Source organism: Talpa occidentalis, unplaced genomic scaffold (genome assembly GCF_014898055.3).
Source record: "Talpa occidentalis isolate TD23 unplaced genomic scaffold, MPIMG_talOcc4v2.1 talOcc4.7, whole genome shotgun sequence".
In the NCBI taxonomy this organism is placed as follows: Eukaryota; Metazoa; Chordata; class Mammalia; order Eulipotyphla; family Talpidae; genus Talpa; species Talpa occidentalis.
In genome coordinates this window covers 124,793,890-124,819,046 of record NW_023605083.1, presented here as the reverse complement: position 1 = coordinate 124,819,046, position 25,157 = coordinate 124,793,890, and the positions used below count along the sequence as shown (strand labels likewise).

The 25,157-nt window shown below is 47.1% G+C and overlaps 1 protein-coding gene across 5 annotated transcripts; it reads left to right on the top strand.

The window, feature by feature from the left end:
- The first annotated feature begins 736 nt into the window (after positions 1–736).
- Positions 737–23,839, top strand: STRADA (STE20 related adaptor alpha). Of its 5 annotated transcripts, XM_037494757.2 has the most exons (14): positions 737–854; positions 2,794–2,894; positions 5,024–5,103; positions 7,284–7,341; positions 9,284–9,312; positions 14,969–15,071; positions 15,490–15,611; positions 17,383–17,491; positions 17,608–17,731; positions 19,532–19,703; positions 20,193–20,297; positions 22,142–22,383; positions 22,649–22,691; positions 22,961–23,839. In XM_037494757.2, the coding sequence occupies exons 3-14, from the start codon at positions 5,068–5,070 to the stop codon at positions 23,111–23,113; spliced, it is 1,296 nt and encodes a 431-aa protein (XP_037350654.1). In that variant the 5' UTR covers positions 737–854; positions 2,794–2,894; positions 5,024–5,067; the 3' UTR covers positions 23,114–23,839. The 5 variants fall into 5 exon arrangements, with proteins under 5 accessions (XP_037350654.1, XP_037350653.1, XP_037350651.1 ...); XM_037494756.2 differs by lacking the exon at positions 9,284–9,312 and having other exon boundaries at positions 5,024–5,079; XM_037494754.2 differs by lacking the exons at positions 7,284–7,341; positions 9,284–9,312 and having other exon boundaries at positions 5,024–5,079.
- Positions 23,840–25,157: the final 1,318 nt, after the last annotated feature.

Genomic DNA, 25,157 nt, shown 5'->3' with positions numbered 1-25,157 from the left:
ATCAGCCTGGCGCCCGGAGTCCAAAGTGGGATGCCTTCAAAGACACGAGCGAAACGGATTTTTCCATTTAAGTCCTACCATGCGAAATGGAAAAACAAAAAGCCCTCAAAAGGGGCCCAGTCAGTAGCGTGGATTGGTTCGCCTTTTCCCAGCTCCCCTGATTCCCTCTATCACCGAAATCCTCCTTCCTTCGGGTTGCAGGGCGTGGGCTCTGGGGAGCCCTTTTCGGACCCCGCAGGTCGCGCCAAAGACAAGCCAGGTCTGCGGCTTCCACACTCGGGGAAGCGACTGGAAGCGCCCAGGCAGGCGCTGCGTGGAATGAAATAGCTCGGCGCCCGAGACCCTCCGCGCCACCGCTGCCGGGGCCGCAGGCCGGGCGAAGACGCAGGGGCCGCAGGGCTTCCCCGCTCGCTGGGGGCTGAACAGGGATGAGGGCGGAGCTCCCCGAGGCGCGAGGCGGGGTGGGCGGGGCGATTGGGCGGAGCTTCCCCGAGGCGGGAGGTAGGGTGGGCGGGGAGATGGGCGGAGCTTCCCCATCGGCGGGATGTGGGTGGGCGGGGCGATTGGGCGGAGCTTCCCCTCGGCGGGAGGCAGGGTGGGCGGGGCGATGAGGCGGGGCTTCCCCTCGGCGCGAGGCGGGGTAGGCGGGGCACAGGGGCGGAGCTTCCCCGGCGCGAGGCGGGGTGGGCGGGGCGGGGCGGCGGGGCGGGGCTCTCCCAGCCGCCCGCCGCCGCCCCTCTACTGCGCATGGCACGTTGCGTGCTTCCCCCCAGCAACCGGGCAGGCGGCGGCGCGGCCGTAAACTGAGGAGGCGGAGCTGAGCCGGTCGGTGCTGCTCTCTCACTCCGGATCAGGTACCGGCTGGCGGGGCGCCTGGCGCGCTGCAGGCATCATCCCTCTTCGCCCTGACGACGCTTCCCTCTCCCCAGGGGCGGGGCTTCGCTCGATCGGCCGTCCCGGGCCCACCTGCCCTCCCAGGCCGCGTTCACTGCGGCTCTGGAGCCCGCGTGAGGGGCCGCAGCCCGGGCGGAGGGGCGCGGGCCCGGGAGAGGCGAGCGCCGGCCCTCCCGCCCCGCCTCCCCCCCCCGCGGCGGGGACCCTGGGGCCCAGGTGTCTCGTCGTTGGGGTCAAGCGAAGAGGTGGCAGGACCCAGTGCTGACCCCCCCCCGCCCCCCTCCTTTCATCCCGCCGGACGGGTTGCAGGTCTCGTCCCCAGAAGGACAAAGAACAAACGCTTCTCATTGTCTCATGGGTTTCCAAGAATGCTGAAGTGTCTGCTGTAGATTTGGGTCAGAGAAGGGCGCTGGGGGTAAGGAAGGGAGCGCGAAGGAAGAGGGGTGGTTAAATAAAATTGTTCAAGTTTTCAGGAAAAGGGGAACTAACTTCTCTGCCCAGCCTTTTACTAGACTCTCCTGACATTCTAACTCGACCTCCCTCAAGAGGAAGAGCCATTCGAATTTAATATCTATTGAAGTAGAATCATACTGCGTTTTGCACCTGTGGCGTTAACACAAATCTTCGTTGACTCACACATGCTTTCTGGAGGCACCCCAAATTGTTTCTTGCCTCTGAGAGCTGAGGAAAACTCGTCTGGTTACCTACCTCAGTCCAGGAGCTGGTTAAACTGAACTGATGAATCTATTCCCTTTTAACCAAGATTCTTATAGGTAATGTGGCTTAAATGCAGTCTCTATAGTTGTTATCCTAGACATGGAGGAAGTTTAGAACACCAGCCACAAAAGAAAAAAAAAAATAGCAGAAAAGGAAAAATGAATGAAGGTGGATGATTTCTCCTGTCTGTAGCATTTGGCACTGACCACAGCATTGTCAAATCAAGGCCCTCTCTCACGTTGTTCTATCTTGGTGTTAGGGGGAAATGATGTCCTGAGCTAATCCCATACAAGCTTTGTGGACGCCACCCCCACTCCAGACTAAAGCCATCAGGACATTGGGAAACACAAATCCCAACACCACCAAAGGGAGGGTGGCTGGGACCTGAGGGTGGAGTTAAGCAGCCAGGTTGTGTATAAAAACCAAACACGTGGGCCTTGGGGTGGCTCGCTATCGCTCGCCTCCTGGCTTCACGGCTCCTGGCTGGCGGCCAGCTCTCAGAGCGCCATTTGGGGTTCCAGATCGGCGGATTGGGTAGGACTCATTTAAAACTTTGTCTCCCCCTTTTCTCCCTGAGCTGTACATTTCCTCATTTGCCCTTCCCTTGTAAATAAACCTTTTATTAACCTTCGCTTGTGCCTGCAGTAGAGCATTGATAAGTCTTTTTAGGCGCGCGGGTGAGGACCCACAGTCAGGCACCCCGTTTTGTATGGGGGCTGCTCTATAACAGTGGCACACAGTCTTGCAGTGTCTCTCTAGGTTTCTCTGTTACCACTGTGGTTTCTAGAACACAGGCAATGAGGCAAATCTACTGTCCTCTACCACTCACCAGAGTAACTGTGCTTTTACCCTCCCTGAGCCTTAATTTCCTTGTAAAATGGGGTTGATAATACTTACCCCTCATCCTCAGTTTTGATTCAGTAGTTTCAGTTACCTGTGGTCAACTTCTGTCCAGAAATAGTACCTACAATAAGATATTTTGAGAGACCACATTCTCATAACTTTTATTACAGCATATTTAAATTGTTCTGTTTTATTGTTACAATCTCTTGCTGTGCCTAATTTATAAATTAAACTTTATCATAGGAATGTATGTATAGGAAAAAACACTGTGTGTGTGTGTGTGAGTGTGTGTGTGTATACATACACATATATATGTATATGTACTATCCTCCTTTTCAGGCATCCACCAGGGGTCTTGGAACGATCCGATCCCCCTCGGATAAGGGAGACTGCCATATGGTGACAATCTCTGAAGCATTTAGCACAGATCCTGGCATATAGTAAGTTCACCATAAATACTCAGTGCTTTTATTACTTAACAGGTACTGCACCACCTTTTAGTCTTGGAAGTAGCCCCTGGGAATGCAACAGTAAACAACTTGCATTTCCTGCTCTCCTGGAATCTCTTATTCTAGTGGAGGAGACTGATAAATATGCACATAAGAATGTGGTAGGTGTTAGAGTTGAATACTAAAGCCTAATGGGCAACGTAGGTTGGGGGAGGTGAGGGTCAGATGGGGCTTCCTGTAGCACCTGAGATGAATAGTGAGTGACAGGTCTGATTCAACCAGGTTGGGGAAGAGAAGGAAAGCCAGCAGGGGAAATAGGATCTTCCTCCCATCCCTTTGGGCTCCACTTCCTATGTGCCTGTCAAGTACCAAGCCTAAATAAGGACCTATCCCAAGTCTTGCTTCCCAGCCTTCTGTTTTTCTCTCACCACTTTCTCCTTTAGTGAGTTTCAGTCACTCAATAGCTTTCTTTAGCTGCTAATTCCCAAGCCCTCATAGCCGTTTCTAACCTCATTCTTTAGCATCAGTTTTACTTTTCTGACTGAATGCTGTATGTTTCCACTTGGATATAGAGCTGTTTTTTTTTTTTTTTTTTTTTATTTATTTATTTATACAAGCACTGGGTACAGTAGGAAGCGCGGGAGTGTGAGAGAATTCACCAGAGCCAAAGCAGGAAACAGAACAGGCAGACTGACAAAATACACTGCTGAGGGGGAGCAGTGGGCACGGCAGGAGAGGTCTGCGCACCATGTGGGACCCTCACTGGCAGCCGGGAGTTGAACCAGCGCCAGCGCCGCAGAGGCTGTGGGCAGCTTCGCAGCCCAGCGCTCAACCACTGCGCCACCAGGGGAGGCCCTAGAGCTGTTTTCTCAAGCTCACTGTAATTTAAAAACTTGAACTCGTCTTTCCACTAAAGCCACTTCCACCTCTGAGCTTGCTCATTTCTATCCCAGATACACTGCTCTTCCAAGTTACTCAGGCACAAAAGATCAGATCCATCAGAGTTGTCCACAGGTTGAAATAGCCCCTGGATGAGGTAGCGAGTCCCTGGCATGGAGTTTTCAAGTAGAGACAAGATAACCTTAAAAAGTCTTCTAGGATTTTGCTGCGCCATGTGGGTCACCTCCCTGGCCAGGGATCGAACTTGTGCTGCAGTGGCTGCAGATAGCTTCACAGTGCTGCATCTTACCCTTGCACCACCAGGGAGGCCCTAAGGGGTAAATTTACAAGTATACCTTTAACCATTAGGAATTCTGTAACATGAGAACAGAAAACAGAGGAGACAGAAATGTCAAATAATAACAAGACTATTTCCCAGAATTGGAAGATCCAAATCTCCATGCTAAAAAGGCTGACTATATGCACTTGGCCTAGAAAGCAGCTAGTCTTGATGGCAGCAAGAGGATGGAGGGCCTTGGGAAGGCAGTCTTGAGGGGAGAATTGGAATGGATGAGTTTGAATGTATGGAAAAATATATTAAGTAGCAGAGATGTTGAAATATTTTTAAAATGTTAATAATAGCTGTGTGGTAAACCAAGTGAAAAGATGAGGCAATTACAGCTATGGGCGAGGGGGAGGATGACACACAGGGAGGGAGATACAGTCGTCCCTGTTCGCCTCAACTGTGAATCATGTTTGCATAGTCATAGTAATATAAACGTACACCATTGATTTAGCCAAAAATTATGCCAGACCTGTGTTGGAGAATGAAGGTAGGAAAATAAGGTGCAGGAAAGGGATGTAGAGAGCCGTGATCGGAAGTTAATAGGTAGATGACTAAAATTGATGTCAGAGCTATATAAACATTATTTAAGAATGATGAAAAGGATTTAAGAACAGTCAAAAGAATTGAAGGTAATTGCTTTGGGTAGAGGTCAGTTAAAAAAGAAAACCATATAACACTTTTTTTCCTATAGAGATAGAAATATTTCATATTGTACTTGGTCAAAGTATATCCAAGTTTATTGTCACCAAAAGTTTCTCTAAACAAATCTTTAGAATCTAGCAATTTATAGGTCTAGTACTTTGAATGGTAGACTCATAATAAATTTTTGTTACTCAAAAAGTATTTCTATAAAAGGAGATTTGACTAACTCAACCTGTTTCTATTTTTCTTTTAGGTTTAAATTTTTGAGATTGAAGTAGGTCAACACATTAGGAACTCATGTCTTTTCTTGTAAGTAAACCAGAGCGAATTAGGGTGAGTGTTTCTATTCTTCTGGCTTTACTATTTTTATTTTCTGAAAAGCAATATGTTTGGGCAGATATTGTAGGTGGTTTTTTATGTGATGCTCAGAATCATAAAGAAGCAAGGAATGTAAAAAGCAAAGAAGGGGTTGTAGCCTCCACTCCTGAGAAAAGAGCTTGCAGGCAGAGGCGGTGACTAGGGACACAGGCTGCGCTCCCTCCCGTTCATCTATTGGAGAAGGAACTAGGTGACTTGTTTCTGTGTGCCAGTCATACAACATCAAATGAGTTGATGGCTCACTTAGAGATGTAGCCATTAATGATCTGTCCCCTTCCTGTTTGTTTTCAGTCAGTTTGTGTTTTTTTTTTTTTTTTTTTTTTTTTTTTAAAGATTTATTTATTTATTTATACAAGCACTGGGTACAGGCAGAAGCGCGGGAGGGTGAGAGAATTCACCAGAGCCAGAGCGGGGAGCAGAGCAGGCAGAAGGATCGAGGTACACTGCAGAGGGGAGCAGCGGGCGGCAGGAGAGGTCTGCTCGCCATGTGGGACGCTCCTCCAGTGGCCGGGGAGCAGCCGGGGATCGAACCGGCGCTGCAGAGGCTGTGGGCAGCTTCGCAATCCAGCGCTCAACCGCTGCGCCACCGGGGAGGCCCCCAGTTTGTGTTTTAAAAGCTAGTGTCAAATGAGAATATTTGGAACTCTCTTTTTCCGAGAATAGTCAGGGTTTTTTGTTTTTTTTTTTAATGTTTAGCCAATTATACAAAAATGCCATTTATTGTTGTCATTTATTGACTAGAAACAATCTGTGAGCAATTTCTTCCTTTTTGTTATTAATTTGATAATACAGAAAATACTCAAGTGTTCAGTTATTTCATGTGAATAGTCAGGTTTTTAATTAAAGACTTTTTGAACATGAAAAATTTTATTACACCTGAAAATGTCACCTGCTAATATGATCTCAGGAACATTAATGGATTTAGCTTCTTTAGTCTTTATGATTTCGTAAGAGTATCTTATTTTAATTTATTATTTACTATTTAATTTATTTTATTACTTATTTACTTAATTTCTAAATGCAGTAGTAATTATTAACAATATGTAAGTACTATGAGACATTATAAATATACCACTTTCTAATTATAAATTACATTTTGTGGCACAACGCGTAGGATTTTTTTATTTCAAATTTTTTATTTAGATGCCATTTTTTTTAACTTGGAAAAAAGGTTGATATAGAAGGTAAAGAATGTTATTTTAGTTCCAATCCATAATCCATAGTGCAGTTTCTTTTTTAAATGTAAGTGCTTTATTCTTAATTTAGATATTACCTTACAATAAGCAATTTATTTCTGAATATTACTTAATTTTTTTGTATGTTTATGTATATAAGAGCAATTTCTATTGGCAAGAGTAAGCTTTACTGTTAAATAAGAGTTAAAAAATGGAATCTCTCCTTAGCTTGAACTTTATTTTTTCAGTGGAAAGAATGTCCCTAAGCCAGTCTTTAACACCAGCCCTTAAGTGAAATACAATCAATCTTGATTCCGTTGCTTTTTAATATGAGCTGCTTTTCTACTTCAACCTAGCCTGATTCAGGTGAAACCAGATCAATGATCAGTATGATGGAAAAATCCAATAGTCATTTGAAATAGGCCAGTAAAGTGAACTGTAGATTGGTCATGCTAGTTTGGTCGCTGTACACCTGGTAGAAAATGTAAGTGGTGATGACTAGAAGCCCTAGTGGATGGAAGACTGCGGTTTGCTTCTTCCTTCTACAAACTGATAGAGATTTGTGCAAAACTAGTTTCTTCTATTTTCTGTTGCGAATTCCAAATTGGCATGAGTGATCCAAAGCATCTGTAATTGACAACCATTGAATGATAAGATGGAACCTGAAGGTTGTAAAGGTTATGTAAAAAGAAAGACATGGGGTTTTCTCCATTTTTAGGACCAGTACTGTGTATTTTTCATCTTGTCCAGATTAAGAATTACTCATCAAATTAGGCAATGAGGAATAGTTGATTTAAACCCAAGATTCTTTTCAAAACTTTTCTGTAGAAATGCATCTTAATTGTACTGCATGATTCTGTTTCTGTGGTTTTATGTTTTTCTCTGTCTCTCTAGTGGCTAATAGCTAATTTGTTGTGTCTTCGAAAAAATACTAATTCTCTCTGGGCTTTTCTTCTTTAGCGGTGGGTCTCGGAAAAGTTCATTGTTGAGGGCTTAAGAGATTTGGAACTATTCGGAGGTAAGTATAGTGCGGCATTTAGCCATCACTTCAGGGTAAATATTGTTACTGTTTTGTTGACAAAATCAGTTTATAGAAATTAGTGATTCTGAGGGCAAGTGTAAACTTTATTTGGCTTTTTTAGTGTAAACTTTATTTGGCTTCTTTTTGATATCCCCCAAATCATGGTTTCCCCAAGATTTGAGGAGTATCTGGCAGTTGCCAGGTTCACTGGACAGAAAACCAGTATTTACTTAAAGGTACATGTGTTTCTTCTAAATAGTTGTCTAGTTGAAATGCATGTTCTTAAAGGGGAAAAAAAACAAAACTTTAGACGGCTCTAGTCTTGAAGATTTTTAAAATAAAATTATAGTCAGGACAAAAGTATCAATAATATAAAAGTCCGGTTTTCTGATGAAAATAGTTGACTCATCTTTTCATGGTAGCAATGAAGTGATTTACAAGAACTAAGGAAAAAGTCTGCCGGGACAAAGTATTAGATGATGATGATGATGATGATGATGATTAGAAATCTAGATGTTGATTTCAGAATTAAAGTAGGTTTGCAACTTCAAGATTTCACAGGCCCAGTCATTCCCCTTTGGTTATTTTTGTGATCTTACTTTAGCCAAAGAAAATTCCCTTCTGTAAAAATAATAGTAGTAGGAAACAGCAGTAGGAGTGGAAGCCCCTTCTTTGTGACTGAACTCCAAGATGCTCTCTTCAGGTCCAGTAGTTGAAGAAACAGATTGTCAGGTGAGCGTGCTGCTTGACAGAATATCCCCAGATAAGCTTCCGTAATTGAAAACTCAAATTTGTTAGTTCCTTAGATGGTACCTATTTATTTTCCTTCATGCTTCTCATTTGCTGTGTTTTAGACAAATGAGAGTTGAGAGAAATGAGTTGTTTTTGTTTTAGTTAGAAAGAAAAATTAGTTACACACTAAGGAAAGGTTAGTGGAACAAAAATACTGGTCCTCGTTTCATTTTCTTCCCATCACTGATGGGAATACAATGGACATTGGTTTAAAAATAAGTACTGGCATTAATGGAAGTTCAGTTGGGAGTTTAGTTTACAATTAATTAGTTACAAATATTCTAGAATACATGAATGAGCGATTTTGGATTTAGTGTTGAGTGTAGGCTTTCTGACTGTCGTGTGACAGTTCCTTAGTCACCGATCTGAGGAGGGTGAAGAGGTTGTTTTGTTTATTGTTTGTAGCGTAATGAAGTGTATTATTAAGACATTGGGAGCTGTGTAATGATTCCAGTACTTTACATACATTTTTACAGTTTTACATTGATGACTTTTATTACCTTTACAGAATGGAGGAAATCAAAAGCACAGATACAGGATTTGTCTAGTTTAAGAACAAAAGGTTATTTCAGTTGTCCTTTCCTTTTATTTATTGTCACCAAGAGCAGTAGAGGGCCAGAAAATCTTTGCCTTATTGGCTGTCAGAGTAGAATGATTCTGACTGGGAAACTGGTAGTGGTCCCACATATACATGTTGCTGTATCAAATGTTTTTTGCCTTTAAAAAAAAGACCCTGCTTTCTAATCCCTCCACTCTCTAAGGAATAGCCAACCATCTCTATAACTTTGTAATGAAATTTTTATGCACAGTGTAAGATTCTGAGACCAACCTATTAAAAGGAACATTGCGTACACCTGAAAAGTAAATGTGTAAGCGGAATTATAATAGTTGAGTTATATTCAGTAAAGAATACCCATAGATTAGTATCCTTGCAAAGCTGTAGATTCATGTTTAAAACCCCATTTATTGGCAGCATTTCTTACTGTGATCTGTCTCTGTGTGTGTTTATATGTAGCACTGCAACCACTTTTTACTGTAATGACTCTTAAGTGATATATGTAGTCCTAAGTGCAGTAATTGCTGTTCTGAATGTGGGTGTGTCTTCTGTTCAAAAACCAAAAGCCAACAATCAATTTCTTTACTCCAGAGCAGCCTCCGGGTGACACTCGGAGAAAAGTAAGTGACCTTTTAGGCTCTCAGCACTATGACTGTTGCATGGAGGTGACTTCTCGTGGAAGTTTGTGTGTTTTGTTGGCTTATCATTTTGTTTCTGCTTATCGTCATTGAGCTTTATCTGTAGTATAATTTTTTTACTTGTGGAGATTCAGGTTTCACCCTGGAAAGATTCTGATGTGCCATTTGAAAAGTGTCAGGCACTTTTCGTTTTTCTCTTGAGGATGAAGGTCTCCTTCTCTTCCTAGTCCTTCAGTTACCCCCACCCTCTCCAAAAAAAAAGAAAGAAAAGTTTTGATAGTCTAAAATAGTTAGTAATTAGTAGAACTAAATTTTCAATCCTTAGTCTATTAATAATAGATTTCAGTTCACAGAGATAATATAGATTTCTATCTAGAGTATAAAGTAGGACTTCCGACCTCCTATTTAAAAATCAAATCCAAAATTTAAAGGTACAAAATAGAAAATACATTTTTTATTGGCAAAAGTTGCAATATTCTTGCCCTGCTTCCTATTCTGCTAGTTCATTTTACTTAAGTACACGCCAGAGGTATACAGTGAGCCAAGCTATTTTTGATGTAAATCAGCATTTTATAACAAGAATGAGAACCCTTTCTGAGCAGACTTCTTACTCTTTTCATTTGACAAATATTTGCAGCTTTTGCAGGCAACCCCAAGATTGATTGAAGGATGATGATGTTTAGTGGGATTTCTCTTTGAGTAACACTTTGGCTTTACTTATATACTGCTTGTCAGGAGCACCTCTCTGTCAGATACAAATATTTTCCAATCCGGAGACCAAAACATTCCATGTAGGATCAGTTAGATATATTCCAGAATACAATGCAAATTATATATAATTTTTGTGTTTTCTCAGCTGTTGATCTTATTAAGTAAAAGTTATCCTGTGTGAAACCTGTGGAAAGTTGAATGTGTTTATCTGTTAGCATTTCATAGCTATTGTCTTCATATGCTTTTATATTTTCTTTTAAACTCTTTAAACAAAGTTATCATTTGATGGTCATTTCTGGATAATAGTACCTTATATATTTTTCAAATGCTTCAAAATGAATAAAATGCTTTTTATAGTGGGGAAAACTAAGAAAAGCTTTCAATGGAATTAATTTCTTTAGGTTATTTGAGATTATATATTATGCCAATAAAACCATGCCATGCTGTGTTTAAAGAGAATGGGCTGTTTTATCTTTTTTTATCTGATTTTGACCTTTCTAGCCCAAAAGCAGTATAAGCTAACCTGCTTTTCTTGTGGCAATATCAGATCAGACATTTTCTTTTTAAAATATTGCCTTTGTTTCCTGGTTTGTTGGTTGGTTGGTTGGTTGGTTTTCCCAAATAAGCTTGGTTTCTCTTCGCGTTCAGACCTAGAAAACATCCACAAGCAGAAACTTCTACTTTAGGATTGTTTCTGGTTGGGGGTGGGGACAGCAACCATGAACTACTTCAGCTTGCAGTGTGCAGTTCCAGGTTGCCCATGATCTCGAATTCCCAGTCACTTAAAGAATTTAATTTTCTAGTACTAGCTCCTGTGAATGGTTTTCTGTAGTCAAGAGAGAGAGTGGAAACACTTGTCAAGTTACTATCAGTAATTAATGAATTATTCCCTGCCTGGGCTCAACAAGAATGTATCTATCGTATGCAGCCTGGTAGACATTGTGCTTCTGTGTACTCCGGGCAAGGAAGAGGGGTAATTTCAGAAAGTATTTATCTGTAGTATTTAAAGTTCACTAATAACTGCATCTTAAAATGCAGTTGACCATCATAGTTGCCTTTTCAAAAATGAGAAATGGTAGTTTTCTTAGAGATCAGAGGAGAGAAGCCCTTCAAAAATGAAAGAGTTCTCCATTTGCTTCTCATTGGGGTCACACTGTTACCTGCTAGATAATGCAGCGCTTTCTTATATGCAGTATCAAGTTCTGGTCTGAAAAGTGCCTGGTGGTGGGATCTAGACCTGTGTTTTCGGTAAACGTCATCATGTTGCGCCTGTCTCCAGGGGAACTAATGGGTTAAGGTTACTCTCATCTTTACCTCTCGGAAATGACAAGATCCTGGGCAAAAAACCTCAGTTCAAAATTTACTTAAATGATTTTTTTTTTGAGTATATTGTCTGCATAGCTGTAGGTGTCGGCATACACGCCAGTGAACAAGACAGACAAGGTCCCTGCCCTCCTGGAGCTTGCATTCTAATGGAGGAGACAGGCAAGAGATAAATAGCTGCTGTCAAGAAAGTGAAGCAAGGTGGTCTAATAGTGATGAGGGGCCTACTTTACTTTCTGGACAGAGTCCAAAGATGACATTTAAGTTGGGATTTCAATAAAGGGGCAGCAATGAGAAAATGGGGGGTAGGGTGGCAGGGGAAGGAATAGGGCAGGAATGTTTCAGAGGAATTTCCTGATTCCTTTACTTAATCACTATTTAAGTAATGATTTCTAGTCCTAGTGCAGATTTCCTAAGACTGCAAAGTGCTTGCTTGTGTGGGTCAAGGGGAGTGTGGTATAGGACGGAATCAGAATTAGCAGGAGCTGAGTCATAAGCCAGATTAGGGAGTTTGGGTCTGAAAACAGTCACCTGGGATTTGATTTAACTAGTGACATTGATTTTATTGAAGAGTAGATTAATATTTGAGAAAACAGGATTTGCAGAACAAGAATATATGTATGGGCTTTGAGATAATAGGGCTAAGAAATGGGACTCCTCAAAGCAAACTTAGTTTGTAGCTTATAAATTCTAAATGAGGAGTCGCTGTTCCAGAATGCTTGATTATGTATCTCATGGCCATTAAATGATCCTGGAATATGTTTTCAGAGCCTTTGAAAACACCAATAAGGCTAAAAACCAAAATTAATCTAACTTTAACTTTTGATCAAGCTTTCCTTGGGATTCTGTTTCTTCCATTTTCTCTTTTCCATTTGTTGAACAGGAGAGCAACCACCTAGTAGGTGGCAAAAAGGGAGGAAAAGAATAGCATTAACATTTGCTGAAAAAGTGCTATACACTAGGCAGCACTAAGTTCTTTGCATATTTTATGTCACTTAATAGTCACAGTGATCCTATGGAGTGGGAATTATTCCCCTCTTTGGAGGTTAGAGTGACTTCCTCTGGGTCACAGAGTAAGTGATAGATCTGAGTTCAAGTTCTGCCTCTGTCTGGCCCCTGAGCCTATGGTCTGTGTTATACCATATGTTTTGATTAAAATAGCTGTCCCGGGCCTCCCCGGTGGCGCAGCGGTTGAGCGCTGGGTTGCGAAGCTGCCCGCAGCCTCTGTGGCGCCGGTTCGATCCCCGGCTACTCCCCGGCCACCAGAGGAGGGTCCCACATGGCACGCAGACCTCTCCTGCCGCCCGCTGCTCCCCTTAGCAGTGTACTTCGTTGCTCTGCTCTCCCCTCTGGCTCTGGTGAATTCTCTCACCCTCCTGCGCTTCTGACTGTACCCAGTGCATGTATAAACCAAACAAACAAATAATAAATAAATAAATAAGACATGCCTCTAGAAAATTAAAATAAAATAAAATAAAATGAAATAGCTGTCCCAAATTATCTTTCCAACATTTAATAGATGTTGGACACAAAAAGTTTTCCTGAACAAGTAACTTTGGGAAGTGCTAGGTTAGACAAGTTTCCTTACTATGAATTTCTCAAAGCCTTAATGTACAAGTATGCCTTGTGGTTCTCCATGAGAGCGTAAGCTGTATTTTCTAGCTAATTAATTGGACATGTAAATGTTTTTCACATATCAGCTGCCAAGATCAATGTTCCGTGGCGCTTACTTTGGGGAAATCCTGAGTAGAAAAATGGACAAGAGACAGAAAAAAGGCATGTTCACCTTGAAGAAAACCAACATGGCCAGTAAATACATGAAAAGATGCTCAACTTATTAGTTATCAGAGAAATGTAAATCATGCCCATGATGAGACTGGCAAAAATTAAGTCTGAATATACCAAGAATTGGGGAAAAAAATGGATTAATGAAAACATATTGTTGGCAGGAGTGCAAGTTGGTATAACCGTTTTGGAAAATAATCTGGCATTATCTCATAAAGTTAATTTTTCATATACCTTCTGACCTAGCAAGTCCACTCCTAAGTATGAGCTTTAGAGTAACTCTTACATATATATATCAAGAGACATTCAGATGAGCTTCCAGTTGCAGAGTTCATAGTAGCTGGAAACAACCCAACGCCCATCAGCGTTGGAATGGATAAGTTGAGTTATAATGACAAGATGAATCTTCTACAACATGGTGAACTATAGCTAAATACAATATGGCTGAATCCGGCCATATAAAAAATTGATTAAGTTACATGTTCGTGGGGCGTCTGGCGCTAAACCATTCGTAGACGACCTGCTTCTGGGTGGGGGTTTCGTACGTAGCAGAGCAGCTCCCTCGCTGCGATCTATTGAAAGTCAGCCCTCGACACAAGGGTTTGTATTTTAAAAAAAAAAGAAGAAAATGAAAAAAAAAATTAAGTTATCATGGGTTTTGATTGCTGACAGGGCTGTTTTGCTTGATTCAGTTCTTATTGTCAGCATAAGTGGTGAGTGAGGCAGAACCCCACTTGGTCCCTTTCCCCATTATCAACTCTTGAAACCAGATGCACTTGGAAATGTCAAACTCCCAACAAGGTGATAACACTTATTAGAACTTTCTCAGTTCACACACTTCTGGCTAGTGCTGAGCCAAGAGCTTTGCGTGAGTTCATGAAGACCTTTTCCTGACTAGAGGGCAGATTTATGAAGACAGCGTGTAAACTATGAGCTCTCCTTAGGTTTCTCCATTTCAGTTAGACACACATCTGGAGAGGATCCAAAGGAAAGAAAAATACTCAGTCCCTAAATCCTACACATAAATTTAGGTCTGGAAGAAGAAAACAGCCTAGCAAGTAGAAGGAAGAATTGTTGGTCTGCTGTGATTGGTCTGAAAGTTTCCTAGGCACTTTCCTTCAGGACCTCAAAAGCCACAGGTGTCGCACTGGTACCCCAGATGCCTGGGATCCAGCCTCACTTGCAGCTTGAGTAGGGAGGAACGAAAGAGCAGGTGGCTCCTGCTGCCTTGGGGAGCGCTGAGCTCTGGCAGCCGAGTGTATTGATTGTTTTCTTGATTCATTGGAAATACTAGGGAAACACTGGTCTTGACTCATGAATTACTATAGAGGGATTTCTTAGGGCCACATTTTCCCTATGGCAGGAGTCAGCATTTGACCTTTGGGATCTTGTAGTCAGGACCTTAAAGATAAGACCCTAACGCAACAGAAATTCAAGAGAACCCGCTCCTCTCCACTTCCCTTTCCTAAATGTACCTTTCTCAGACATCCTTTCCCTAAGAACAGCATCGTTTTTAGCAAAGGAGCCAGTTGTTGGGAAGGACAAGCAAATCGACAGTTGACTGGAACTAGCCCTTGTTGCCACCCCCTTGTGTAGGTAGCTGTAGCACTTACTTGCTCTGATATTAATGCTGATTAGCCCCGATCACTACGTCTAATTTTTCCTTTACATTTCACATTGAATACTCTGGCACGACTCCTTGCCCCAGAGTCAGAACATGGTTTGCCCACATGCCCATCTCCTGTGGGTCTGAATTACCACCCCCACTCCTATTCTACCCCCACTTTTCTCTTACTAACCTTTTTTTATTTTTCTTTAGACCAATGAGGCAAGCTCAGAGTCGATCGCATCCTTCTCTAAACAGGAGATCATGAGTAGCTTTCTGCCAGAGGGAGGGTGTTATGAGCTACTCACCATTATAGGTAATGTGCAGAGACTGTCGTGCCGTCACACTCCAGGGGACGGCTGCAGCCTCTTCAGCAGCCCTGGGTGGATGTGCGCCAGAGGCTGTCAGCGAGCGCATGGTGCAGGGGGACACGTGGGCTCCTGTGGGTCTCCTTGGGTTTCCTTCTGCCAAGTATGGGAAAAGAGACCCAATCCCCAAGAGGGATGCTCTCCTGCAAGTTTTTCTTTTTGACTGTTTACTTCCGGTGCCCCCGGCCATGGTCAGGATGCTTGGCTGAGAAAGAACTGATGGGAGAAAAATCAAGAAGTATCAGCCATGAAAGTAATGATAGTGAAAGTTTCTACTTGAATTTTCTTTTTAAATCAAATCCCTTTAAGAAGATGAAAACTTTTGTCACTGTTGTCTTCTTTAATGGCATTCCTCTTTTCTTTTAGGAAAAGGATTTGAGGATCTAATGACAGTGAATCTAGCGAGGTACAAACCAACGGGAGAGTATGTGACAGTACGAAGGATTAACCTGGAAGCTTGTTCCAATGAGATGGTGACATTCCTGCAGGTAATGACGGGAATGGGACACTCAGGAGGTGGCTCGCAGCTCCAGTAGGATTTACAGGGCACTGCTTACTTCTGTCTTCTGAAAGTAGCTGGCAGGAAATGAAAGTAGACAAACCAAGAAGTTACGGAAACTTTCAGGGCATATCTTGGGCATTTGGCACTAAGGCCTCTGTAAAGCTGCTCAGACCAAAGCTTATTCCCCCCTTTCTTCTCCAGAGAGTTCTCTATGGCTCATTTATTCACTTGTTTATTACTTAGAGAGACTGAATAATTTGCCCATGGTTATAGGCAAGATTCAAAACCAGCATTCCAGATGCAGGCAGCTTGCCCTGCCACAGGCCACTGGGAAGCCATCTCCTGGCTGTTGGCATCCTATTTGCCTGAGGTCCCTTTCTGTTGAAGAAGTGAGTAGCTTCCCTCTTGTTAAACTGAGCGAGGCCGCAGGTCTGGTCATCGACTGGAAATTGATTCTCCTGTGCTGATGAGGACTTGCCCTGACACCTCCTTGAATCTAAGGCCTGGGGCAGGAAGGGTGCATTCCGTAGATTTCTCTGCAGGCCCTCCCTCTTCTTTTTTTTTTTTTTTTTTTTTGTGGGACCCTCGCCGGTGGCTGGTAATCGAATTGGCGCTGCAGAGGCTGCGGGCAGCCTCCCAACCCAGCGCTAAACTGCTGCGCCACGAGGAGAGGCCCCCCCTTCTTCATTTACGATGTTTTTCTGAATTCAAGCTCCTCGATGGCTCACTGCATACCAGGTCATGTGTTCAGAGCAGTTCTGTGTGTCCGAGGGTAGAACAGAAAGCCCCAGCTTCCTTCTCTGGGAAGAAGCTGTAGTCAGATGGAGGTGAGACGGCCTCAACTCAACCCCTCTGCGGAGGGCCCTCGACTTTCTGTAATTCTGTTGTCCAATTTTTTCACATCTTTTGCCCAAATTTACTTTTATTTATTTATTTTTTTAAAGATTATTTCTTCATTTATTTATTTATACAAGATTGGGTGATTGATTGATTGATTTATACAAGCACTGGGTACAGTCAGAAGCGCGGGAGGGTGAGAGAACTCACCAGAGCCAGAGCGGGGAGCAGAGCAGGCAGAAGGACCGAAGTACACTGCTGAGGGGAGCAGCGGGCGGCAGGAGAGGTCTGCGCGCCATGTGGGACCCTCCTCCGGTGGCCGGGGAGCATCCAGGGATCGAACCGGCGCTGCAGAGGCCGCGGGCAGCTTCGCAACCCAGCGCTCAACCGCTGCGCCACCGGGGAGGTCCCAAATTTACTTTTAAATCCCATGGGTCTGTGGGCTCCGTCGAGGTCAGGCTTAGTCTGAGGCTGCTGGAGAGGGAGTGGCTCGTGCTCAGCGGTTGTCACTGTCACTCTCCCTGGCGCAGGAAAACATTTTCTGTTTGCTTATCTTAAAAGAGGAATTCTGTGCATTGACCCTTGAAGTTGAGCTGAACTAGTAACTTTGTACGTGTTCAGCCAAGTATGTTTCATCATGAAAAACGGGGGCCCTCTGCTTGTTGGTGGCAGTTCTCCTGGCTGTCGGGGAATTGTGACTTGAGGTTCAGGATTGGAGCCACTTAGGCAGAAGCTGGCAAAGCAGTGTTGGCTTCCCTGTAGCGTCAGCAGCCAGGGCTTCTCTCACAGCGGAGGGCGCCTGCTTGGGTTGCTGCCAGGACTCTGGGGACTCTGGCAGAGCACCCCGAAGATACTCCTGCGCCACCTTTGTGTTATTCTCCAGTGCCCCTTGAATCTGACACCAGCCTACTTGCTTTCAGGGGGAACTTCATGTCTCTAAACTCTTCAGCCATCCCAACATCCTGCCATATCGAGCCACCTTTATTGCAGACAATGAGCTGTGGGTTGTCACATCATTCGTGGCATATGGTGAGTGGCAAAGGGGTCCTGGTAGAAAGGGGTTCTGAGAACTCTGGTCAGCTTGCTTACGTGGTGTTTCCCTTCTCTGTTATCCTTCCCTGTCTCCCCACAATTCCCTTCCTCAGGTTCTGCAAAGGATCTCATCTGCACCCACTTCATGGACGGCATGAGTGAGCTGGCGATCGCTTACATCCTGCAGGGGGTGCTCAAAGCCCTCGACTACATCCACCACATGGGCTATGTGCACAGGTGCGTGCTGTGCTCGCCCTGGTCACCCCTCTCTCGGGCAGGTGTCTGTGTCTGTGCGTCCTCAGTGGAAGGTGGACTGAAGTTTGTGAAGCCAGAGTTTAAATCTAGCCTCGGGTCCTGCCCTTACCCCGGACTTGTTGGACTGAACAGTTAGCCCGTTGGTGCGGACTCTGTGGCGTCTCTCTGCCCAGCAGCTTGGTCCTGAGAATAGTGTGAGAGGAACATCAGACAGGGCCCTTTCTACCCACGGCCCCAACTTCCTTGGGGCACCCAGACTGGTGTGAATGTGCCCCAGAGTTGGCCCTGTGCCGAGAGGCAGAGGAGAAGACGGGTTGCTTAGTTCACGTGTCAGAAAAGGTGACTCACGATGGGGACCCTCTCTAACACCACACACAGGAGCATTCCCGATGAATTGAAGGCTAAATAGCATGTAAAAGCTACAAACTTAAGCAGAAGGAAATACTTTTGTGACCTGAGCTCTAGGAGAACTCCCAAGTGCTTTACAAGTACAAAACATGAGGCAGAAAAAAGTGGATGGATTTGATTATATCAAGATTAAAGATTTCTCTTCAGCAGAGGGCCGCATGAACAGAGTTAAGTAATGGGCAAGTATGTAAAAGTTATTAACTTTGTCTAAAACACATGGGAGATTAGTAACAAGGAAATCTTGTGGCTCAACAAGAAAAGGAACAGTAAAGCAATAGAAAATAAGCAAAGGAGGGACCTCACTGGTGGTGCAAGGGGTTAAGTCTCAGCACTATGAAGCTATCGACAGCCACTGTAGCACAAGTTCAATCCCCGGCCAGGGAGCTGACCCACATGGCGCAGCAGACCTCTCCTGTCTCGCCCGCTGCTCCTCTCAGCAGTGTATTTCAGTCATTCTGCCTGTTCTGCTCCCCACTCTGTCTCTGGTGAATCCTCTCACCTGCATACAGACATACCTCTGGCCTGCAGTCCGACTCTTGTCTGCATAAATGAAATAAATCATAAAAAAAAAAGAAAGAGAGCAAAGGATATAAAGTTTATAAGGGTGGAAACCCCGAAGACTCATAGACATACGAACAGTCAAAGTGACCAACAATCAGAAAGGCAAATTAAAACAGGATGTCGCCTTAGACACCTGAGACTGTCAGTGATTCAGAGGTTGAATGAGGCCAAGGGCAGGGAGGAGGTGAGGCTTCCTGTCTGCTTAGTGGGAGATGGCCCAACCCAGGACCAGCTGTGCTCCCCAAAGAAACCCTTACGGACCCATCAGGGGACATGGTGGTGCTGTCCTGGTTCACATTCATGGCAATCAGTCGCAAAGGAAGTCTCCCTTCCTGGAGAACACGGAAGTGAACGTGTTAGATTGCCCCCGAGAGCAGGCGGCAGCCAGTGCAGAGATGCGGCGAGCCCCACAGCTGGGCCTGGAGAACGGCACGGAGTAGAAGGGGGACAGTGGGGCGCACGACACAGTACTGTTAGGCGAACTGAAAACGCGCATGGACGAGAGAGGTGCACTGCGTGAGTGTGAGGCACCCATGAGCACATGGAGAGCAGCAGGTGGTAGGAGAAGGAGGGATCTGTGCGCGTGAGAGAATGTAACAGAATAGGAGTGTTTTTAAATCGGGTGATCTGTAAAAGAGGTCATGCTATTGTCTCTGTTTTTGAACGTGTTTAAAAGTTTTCCTAAGTGTGTCTGCCTAAGTGTCTGCCACAGCGCGGGGAGAAGCTGGCTGCATCTAGTGCGTGGAGACCAAAGACCCGTGTGTGAGGGGCTCCTGCTGCCTCCTGACGCTCTCCTCCTGCCCGCACCCGCAGGAGCGTCAAAGCCTCCCACATTCTCATCTCCGCCGACGGGAAGGTCTACTTGTCCGGGCTGCGCAGCAACCTCAGCATGATCAGCCACGGGCAGCGCCAGCGTGTGGTCCACGACTTCCCGAAGTACAGCATCAAGGTTCTACCTTGGCTCAGCCCGGAGGTCCTCCAGCAGGTCCGTGCCCTGGTCCTGGGAGCCCCACCTGCCACCGGCTTAGGGTTTTCCAAGGAAGCCTTCAGGAATTTCCTGGGATGGGGGGTGCCCTCTGCTTCTGAGGGCAGGGCTGGTTTGTGATGAGGGCTCCCTGCTGGCAAGCAGACCTGGGAGGCTCCTCAGCGTGGACATTATCTGCCATTGCAGTGATGTCGTTTCCCTCCGAGGGGCCCCAGGCTGTACCTGGCATAGTTCGCTCCCTTCAGAGAGCTTCACCTCTGGGGAGGGCGAGCGCTTGCGATCCGCCGGCTGCACAGCGCGCCGAACTCCGTTTCTTTCGAGCCGCACTGCACTTCGGGAGGACAGGCTGGGGGCGTCTTCAGCAGCTGGTCCTGATTTGGGGACAGGCATTCGCTCCCTCGCCTCAGTTTTTGCTCCACCCTTCTTTTTCTAAGAACAGCTACCAGGGCAACAAATGGAGTGATCTGTGGCTTTTTTCTCCTGGCTTAGAATCTTCAGGGTTATGATGCCAAGTCTGACATCTACAGTGTGGGAATCACAGCCTGTGAACTGGCCAATGGACACGTCCCCTTTAAGGATATGCCTGCCACCCAGGTGAGCTGCAGCCCTGTGGTGTCCTCTTTCTGCCTTCCATCCACACTGGGGAAGCAGGCAGCGGAGGACACTGTGGGGGGGAGGGGGGGGAAGGGGTCATTGTGTAACTCTCGTTTTACTTCTTTGTGATAAGGGCTGTGGCAGCAGAACCCAGCTGCGGTGGCTCAGGAGCAGGCCCACTGTCAACACGCAGGGCCTGGAGCCGGGGTGCAAGGGAAGCCCATATACCATGTCTCCATTCAAAGTGTTTAAATCACACTAGCAAATTGGTATAAATTTTTAAAATGTTTTCTCCTACCTTGGTAGTATACCTGGAAGGTCATGTTCCAACTGAGAGTTCTCAGGTTCTGTGCTACCACTTTTGGCCAGTGCCTTGGGAACATCCGTTCTGCAAGCTCAACCATTATTCACGCCCCCTGCGCACGACTGCCTCTTCGCCACTCCTAGATGTGCACGGCAGGGGAGAAGCCCTCTTCAGGCCCAGGATGTAGACTTGGGTTGTTTGTACAAAGATTACCACAATGTAGAACCCAGGAGGAAGGGGAGTCTGGGGTGCAGGCTCTGAGTGAGTCTCTCGCTGAACCCACAGGCGGTTTGCTCTGTGGGCATGGGGGCAGCTAGAGAATGGCCAGACGGAGCCCTGTAAAGCAGGTGGCCCAGGGAGCCTTCTGGGAAGAGGTGATAGTTGAGTCTTGAAAGCAAATAGGAATTGTGTGAAAAACAGAAACTAGAAGGAGATTCTTAGGCAGAGGGAACAACATGTGCAAAGAAAGCAAGAAAGGACAGGATCTGGGAACAGCAAGTGATTTTAAGTATCTAAAGTATAGGTACTTTTGGGGGGCTGCTGGGTGATGGGGCTGGAGAAGGAAGCAAAGGCAGGTCAGGAAGGCTTTGTGTGTCATGTTGGGGCCTTTGGTTCCCGTCCCAGAGCATGCTGGAGACTTGGAAGCACAGGAGCAATAGCCTCAGGTGTGTGTTCTAGAAAGATTACTCCAGCAGGTGGATTAAGTCTGGCAGGCCAGTTAAGAGGATGTGGAAATCTCGGTCGAGAATCTAGAAAACCTGAGTGAAACAGTAATAGAAGGATGCATAGGAAGGTGTTCAAAGGCTATTTCTGGTCTAGAAACATCTCTGTCCATTAGAACTTTCTGAGATAATGGAAATAATCTGTCTCTGAACTACCCAATATGGTAGCCACTAGCCGCTATGGCTACTGAGCACTTAAAATGCAGCCAGTGAGAGTGAAGGGCTGAATTTTCAACCTAAACTGGTCTAAACATAACGAGCCGCATGTGGCCCTCAGTTTCCATTTTACACAGCTCTGGGAAGATTTTCGGGTTCTGGTGTGGGCAGCTCAAGACGTTCTTGAGGACAGCGATCTCCAGAGCAGGCTGGATCTCTCTGTGCTGAGTCTGAGGGTTTAGGAACAGCCGCTGAGCTTGTCCTGCCCCAGGAGACCCCGCTCCCTTCAGCCTGCTGCAGCACCCAGGATAGGGTGCGGCCCGACGGACCCCATCCGTTCCGGCTGGGCGTGGCAGTGGGGTTGGGCTGCGAGGAAAATGACCAGCTGCTGTCCTCGCCCTAGGGTGAGGCTCCGCAGTTCAGGGAGCGGAGCCCCTCCGTGCAGCCACAGAGAAGGGTCCCTCGTCAGTCCGCCTCTGTGCTCGGCCTGGTGAGGGTGTGACTGCTGAGCCAGCGGCCGGCGTCCCTTTGGGAAAGTTACTCTTAACCCACGTCGGTCTCTACTCCCCCCAAATCACATCTGTGTGTTGGGGAAAGGGGATTTGTAAAGAAACTGGAGGCTTCCAGGGGCCCCAGCCCAGGTCCTGGCTCTGTCCTGCCAGATGCTGCTAGAGAAACTGAACGGCACGGTGCCCTGCCTGCTGGACACCAGCACCATCCCTGCCGAGGAGCTGACCATGAGCACGTCGCGCTCAGCAGCCAACTCTGGCCTCGGGGAGAGCCTGGCCACCAGCACCCCCAGGACCTCCAATGGCGACTCACCTTCCCACCCCTATCACCGCACCTTTTCCCCCCACTTCCACCACTTTGTGGAGCAGTGCCTTCAGCGCAACCCCGACATAAGGTATTTCCGCTGGGCTGGGAGGGCGCTCCTGGGAGAGAAGAGGGGGCTCAGTTCAGGGCAGGGTTTGAAAGGGTGCCTCTCAGGAAAGGTGGGGTTCTCAGAGAAGTCTGGACTCCCTGTGGCAAGAGGACGCAGCCCAGGGTTTGTTAGGAAGCCAGCCTGGGTGACCCTCGCTCTTCTTTCAGGAAGGAAGAGGGGGCACTTGAGGATAAACTATAATCTGGGGTACAGGGGTCACGGGGTCTCTCTCCCCCTTTCTCTACAGACCAAGTGCCAGCACCCTCCTGAACCATTCTTTCTTCAAGCAGGTACAATCGCACTTGCCTTCAGCTCCCTGGGTGGGTTCTGGGATTTTGTGTCTGGATCTGACGACCCTCCGTCCCTGTCGTGTCGGGGCTTCGGGGGTCTCTGCCCTCCCTCTCAGTTAGAGAACGGCCTCGTTTCTGAAGCCCTTAAAGGCCGTTTCTGTCTCTCGTGGAGACTCTCGGCCCCAGCATTCCGTCTGTCACTGCCGTGGCTCCTGGCCCGCAGTGCCCGGGACCAGCAAGGCAGAGCCCAAGCTCACTCTCTTCCCCAGATCAAGCGACGTGCCTCAGAGGCTTTGCCCGAGTTGCTTCGTCCTGTCACCCCCATCACCAATTTCGAGGGCAGCCAGACTCAGGACCACAGTGGACTCTTCGGCCTGGTGACAAACCTGGAGGAGCTGGAGGTGGACGACTGGGAGTTCTGAGCCTCGAAGAACGTGACCCTGTCAGCCCAGGGCGTGTGAGCCTCCAGGGCCCTCCTGGGGGCCGGCCACGGTCCCGCGGGTCGGGTCGGGTAGGAAGGACATTTCCGCCAGGAGAGTCGGCTGCTTACTGACTGGGAACGAAATTCCCGGAGAGAGACTCTTCTTTCTTGCTCCCAGCCTTCTGAGACACGCGGGGATCCCGCCACCAGGGGCCGGGAGAGGCTGGCCTGCCGCCTTCCCAGCCCTCCGGAGGAAGAGACGCTGTTCCGGCCCCGGCAGCCCGAGTCCAAGCCCAGGGTTTGGCTTATCAACCCAGGGAACTGTGCGCCCTCCTCGCCCCACTCCTGCTGTCCTGCCGGCCTGACGCCATTCATGTCTTCTCAGATCCTGTAGGTCCAAGAGGGGCAAGCAATAAGCAACCTATCCCCCCACACACGCTGCTGCGCCCTAAGAACTGAAGAGGAGGGTATTTTCCCTGTTTAAGCTCCAGGCTAAGGCTGTCCTCATCCCTTTTACCACGAGGACCCTGACACCCAAAACCACCCCACAGTTCTGTGCAGCTCGTTCCTTCCCCACCGAGAGCCCGTCTCCTGCCACTTCCTTTGGTGCTGTCTCCACTGGCCATAATGTCTTGCCTTGCCTGAGGGCTTCTGTCTTACGCTGTTAGTTTCATAGCCAGAACAAATTAAAATTTTCAGAGACTGCATTGGAGGGTGGCGTTGTTTCGTGTGCTGGCCAACCACGCTCAGGCACGAGTCCCCCTGCTGGGTTCCGTCCGGGGTGGGCCCGCCAGGCCTGGGGAAGCGCAGCAGAGTCCTCTTCTGGGGGGCGGCCTCACCGCTTCAGTTTCTCTTAAAACCTACATTAGACTTGTCTTTCATCTACCTACTTTTTGCATTAATTTTAGTCAGTGGCCATCAGACTGCTTTGATGGAGTCAGGCATCTGCTCACCTCGGGCAGGAAAGGAGTGGAGGACTTGGTTTCGTGACATGATTTGCAGCGTCTCCTTACCATTGGGAATACTACCCAAAGGGCAGGCAGCCTAAGAACTGTTGTCCTGCCGGGTGATCAGTGGGCACTGCAAAGGGGTGATTCTTAACCCCACTGCCCTCCTTGGGGCTTGCGCCCAGTCAGTCCCTTCCCCACACCAGGCCCTCAGGGCTGAGAGTAACTCCCAGCTCAGGGACTGCAACTGGAGAGGAAGTGCCCCTCCCACTTCCCTGAAACGGCTTTGAACCATCAGATACCCTCATGTTGCCTTTCTTCAGAATTTGTAGTAACAGTTTAAAAAACATTTAAGAACCTCTTTCCTTGGCAACCGGGAAGGGAATGACACCCACCGTGAGGTGGAGGGGGGAGGCCTGAGGTAGGGTGAGCAGGCCGGGTCACGTTTATTTCCAGCCCTCCTCCCCCTGCCCAGCTCATGTTTTTCTTTAAGCCTCAAGTTCCCTTTTCTTAACATGGTATCAGCCCAACGGCCTGCCTGATTCGGCTTTCAAGCAGCCCAAACTGCTGACTCTGTGGAAGCTACCTGCAGCTCAGCCCCCGGGGCCTCCTGGGCAGGGCAGGGGCCTCAGGTCCCCAAGGAGCCCAGTTGCCCACACAGGGCTCCTAGGGCCCTGGAGGACTGTTTCCTGCATCCCCGTCCCCCTTTGAGAATCCACGACAGGCGTGGAAACAGCCTGAAAAGATGCACGATGAACACTTGGGAAGTTTCTCACACACCCCCCCAACAAAGTTCTCCCTCTAGAGGAATTAAGGTTGAGGAGAAAAATGAAGCTCAGTGTGGGGGCTGGAGAAGCCTGCTGCCTGGCTCACTGGGGTGCCAGGCGCGGGGGCTGAGCTGTCCTGTTCCTGACGAGTGTGTGGGCCCCTCTGTGCGTTCTATTCCTGCCACGGTGTGGGAACAAGCTATGTTTAGGGCTGTGCCTCGTGAAACTGCTTCCAGCTTGATTCAGGCTGCACCGAGCAGCCCCCCCAGGAGGCCCCCTGCCCCCCAGCAGAGGCCTGTCTGGGAAGCCAGCCCTGGTGTTGCTCAGGCCC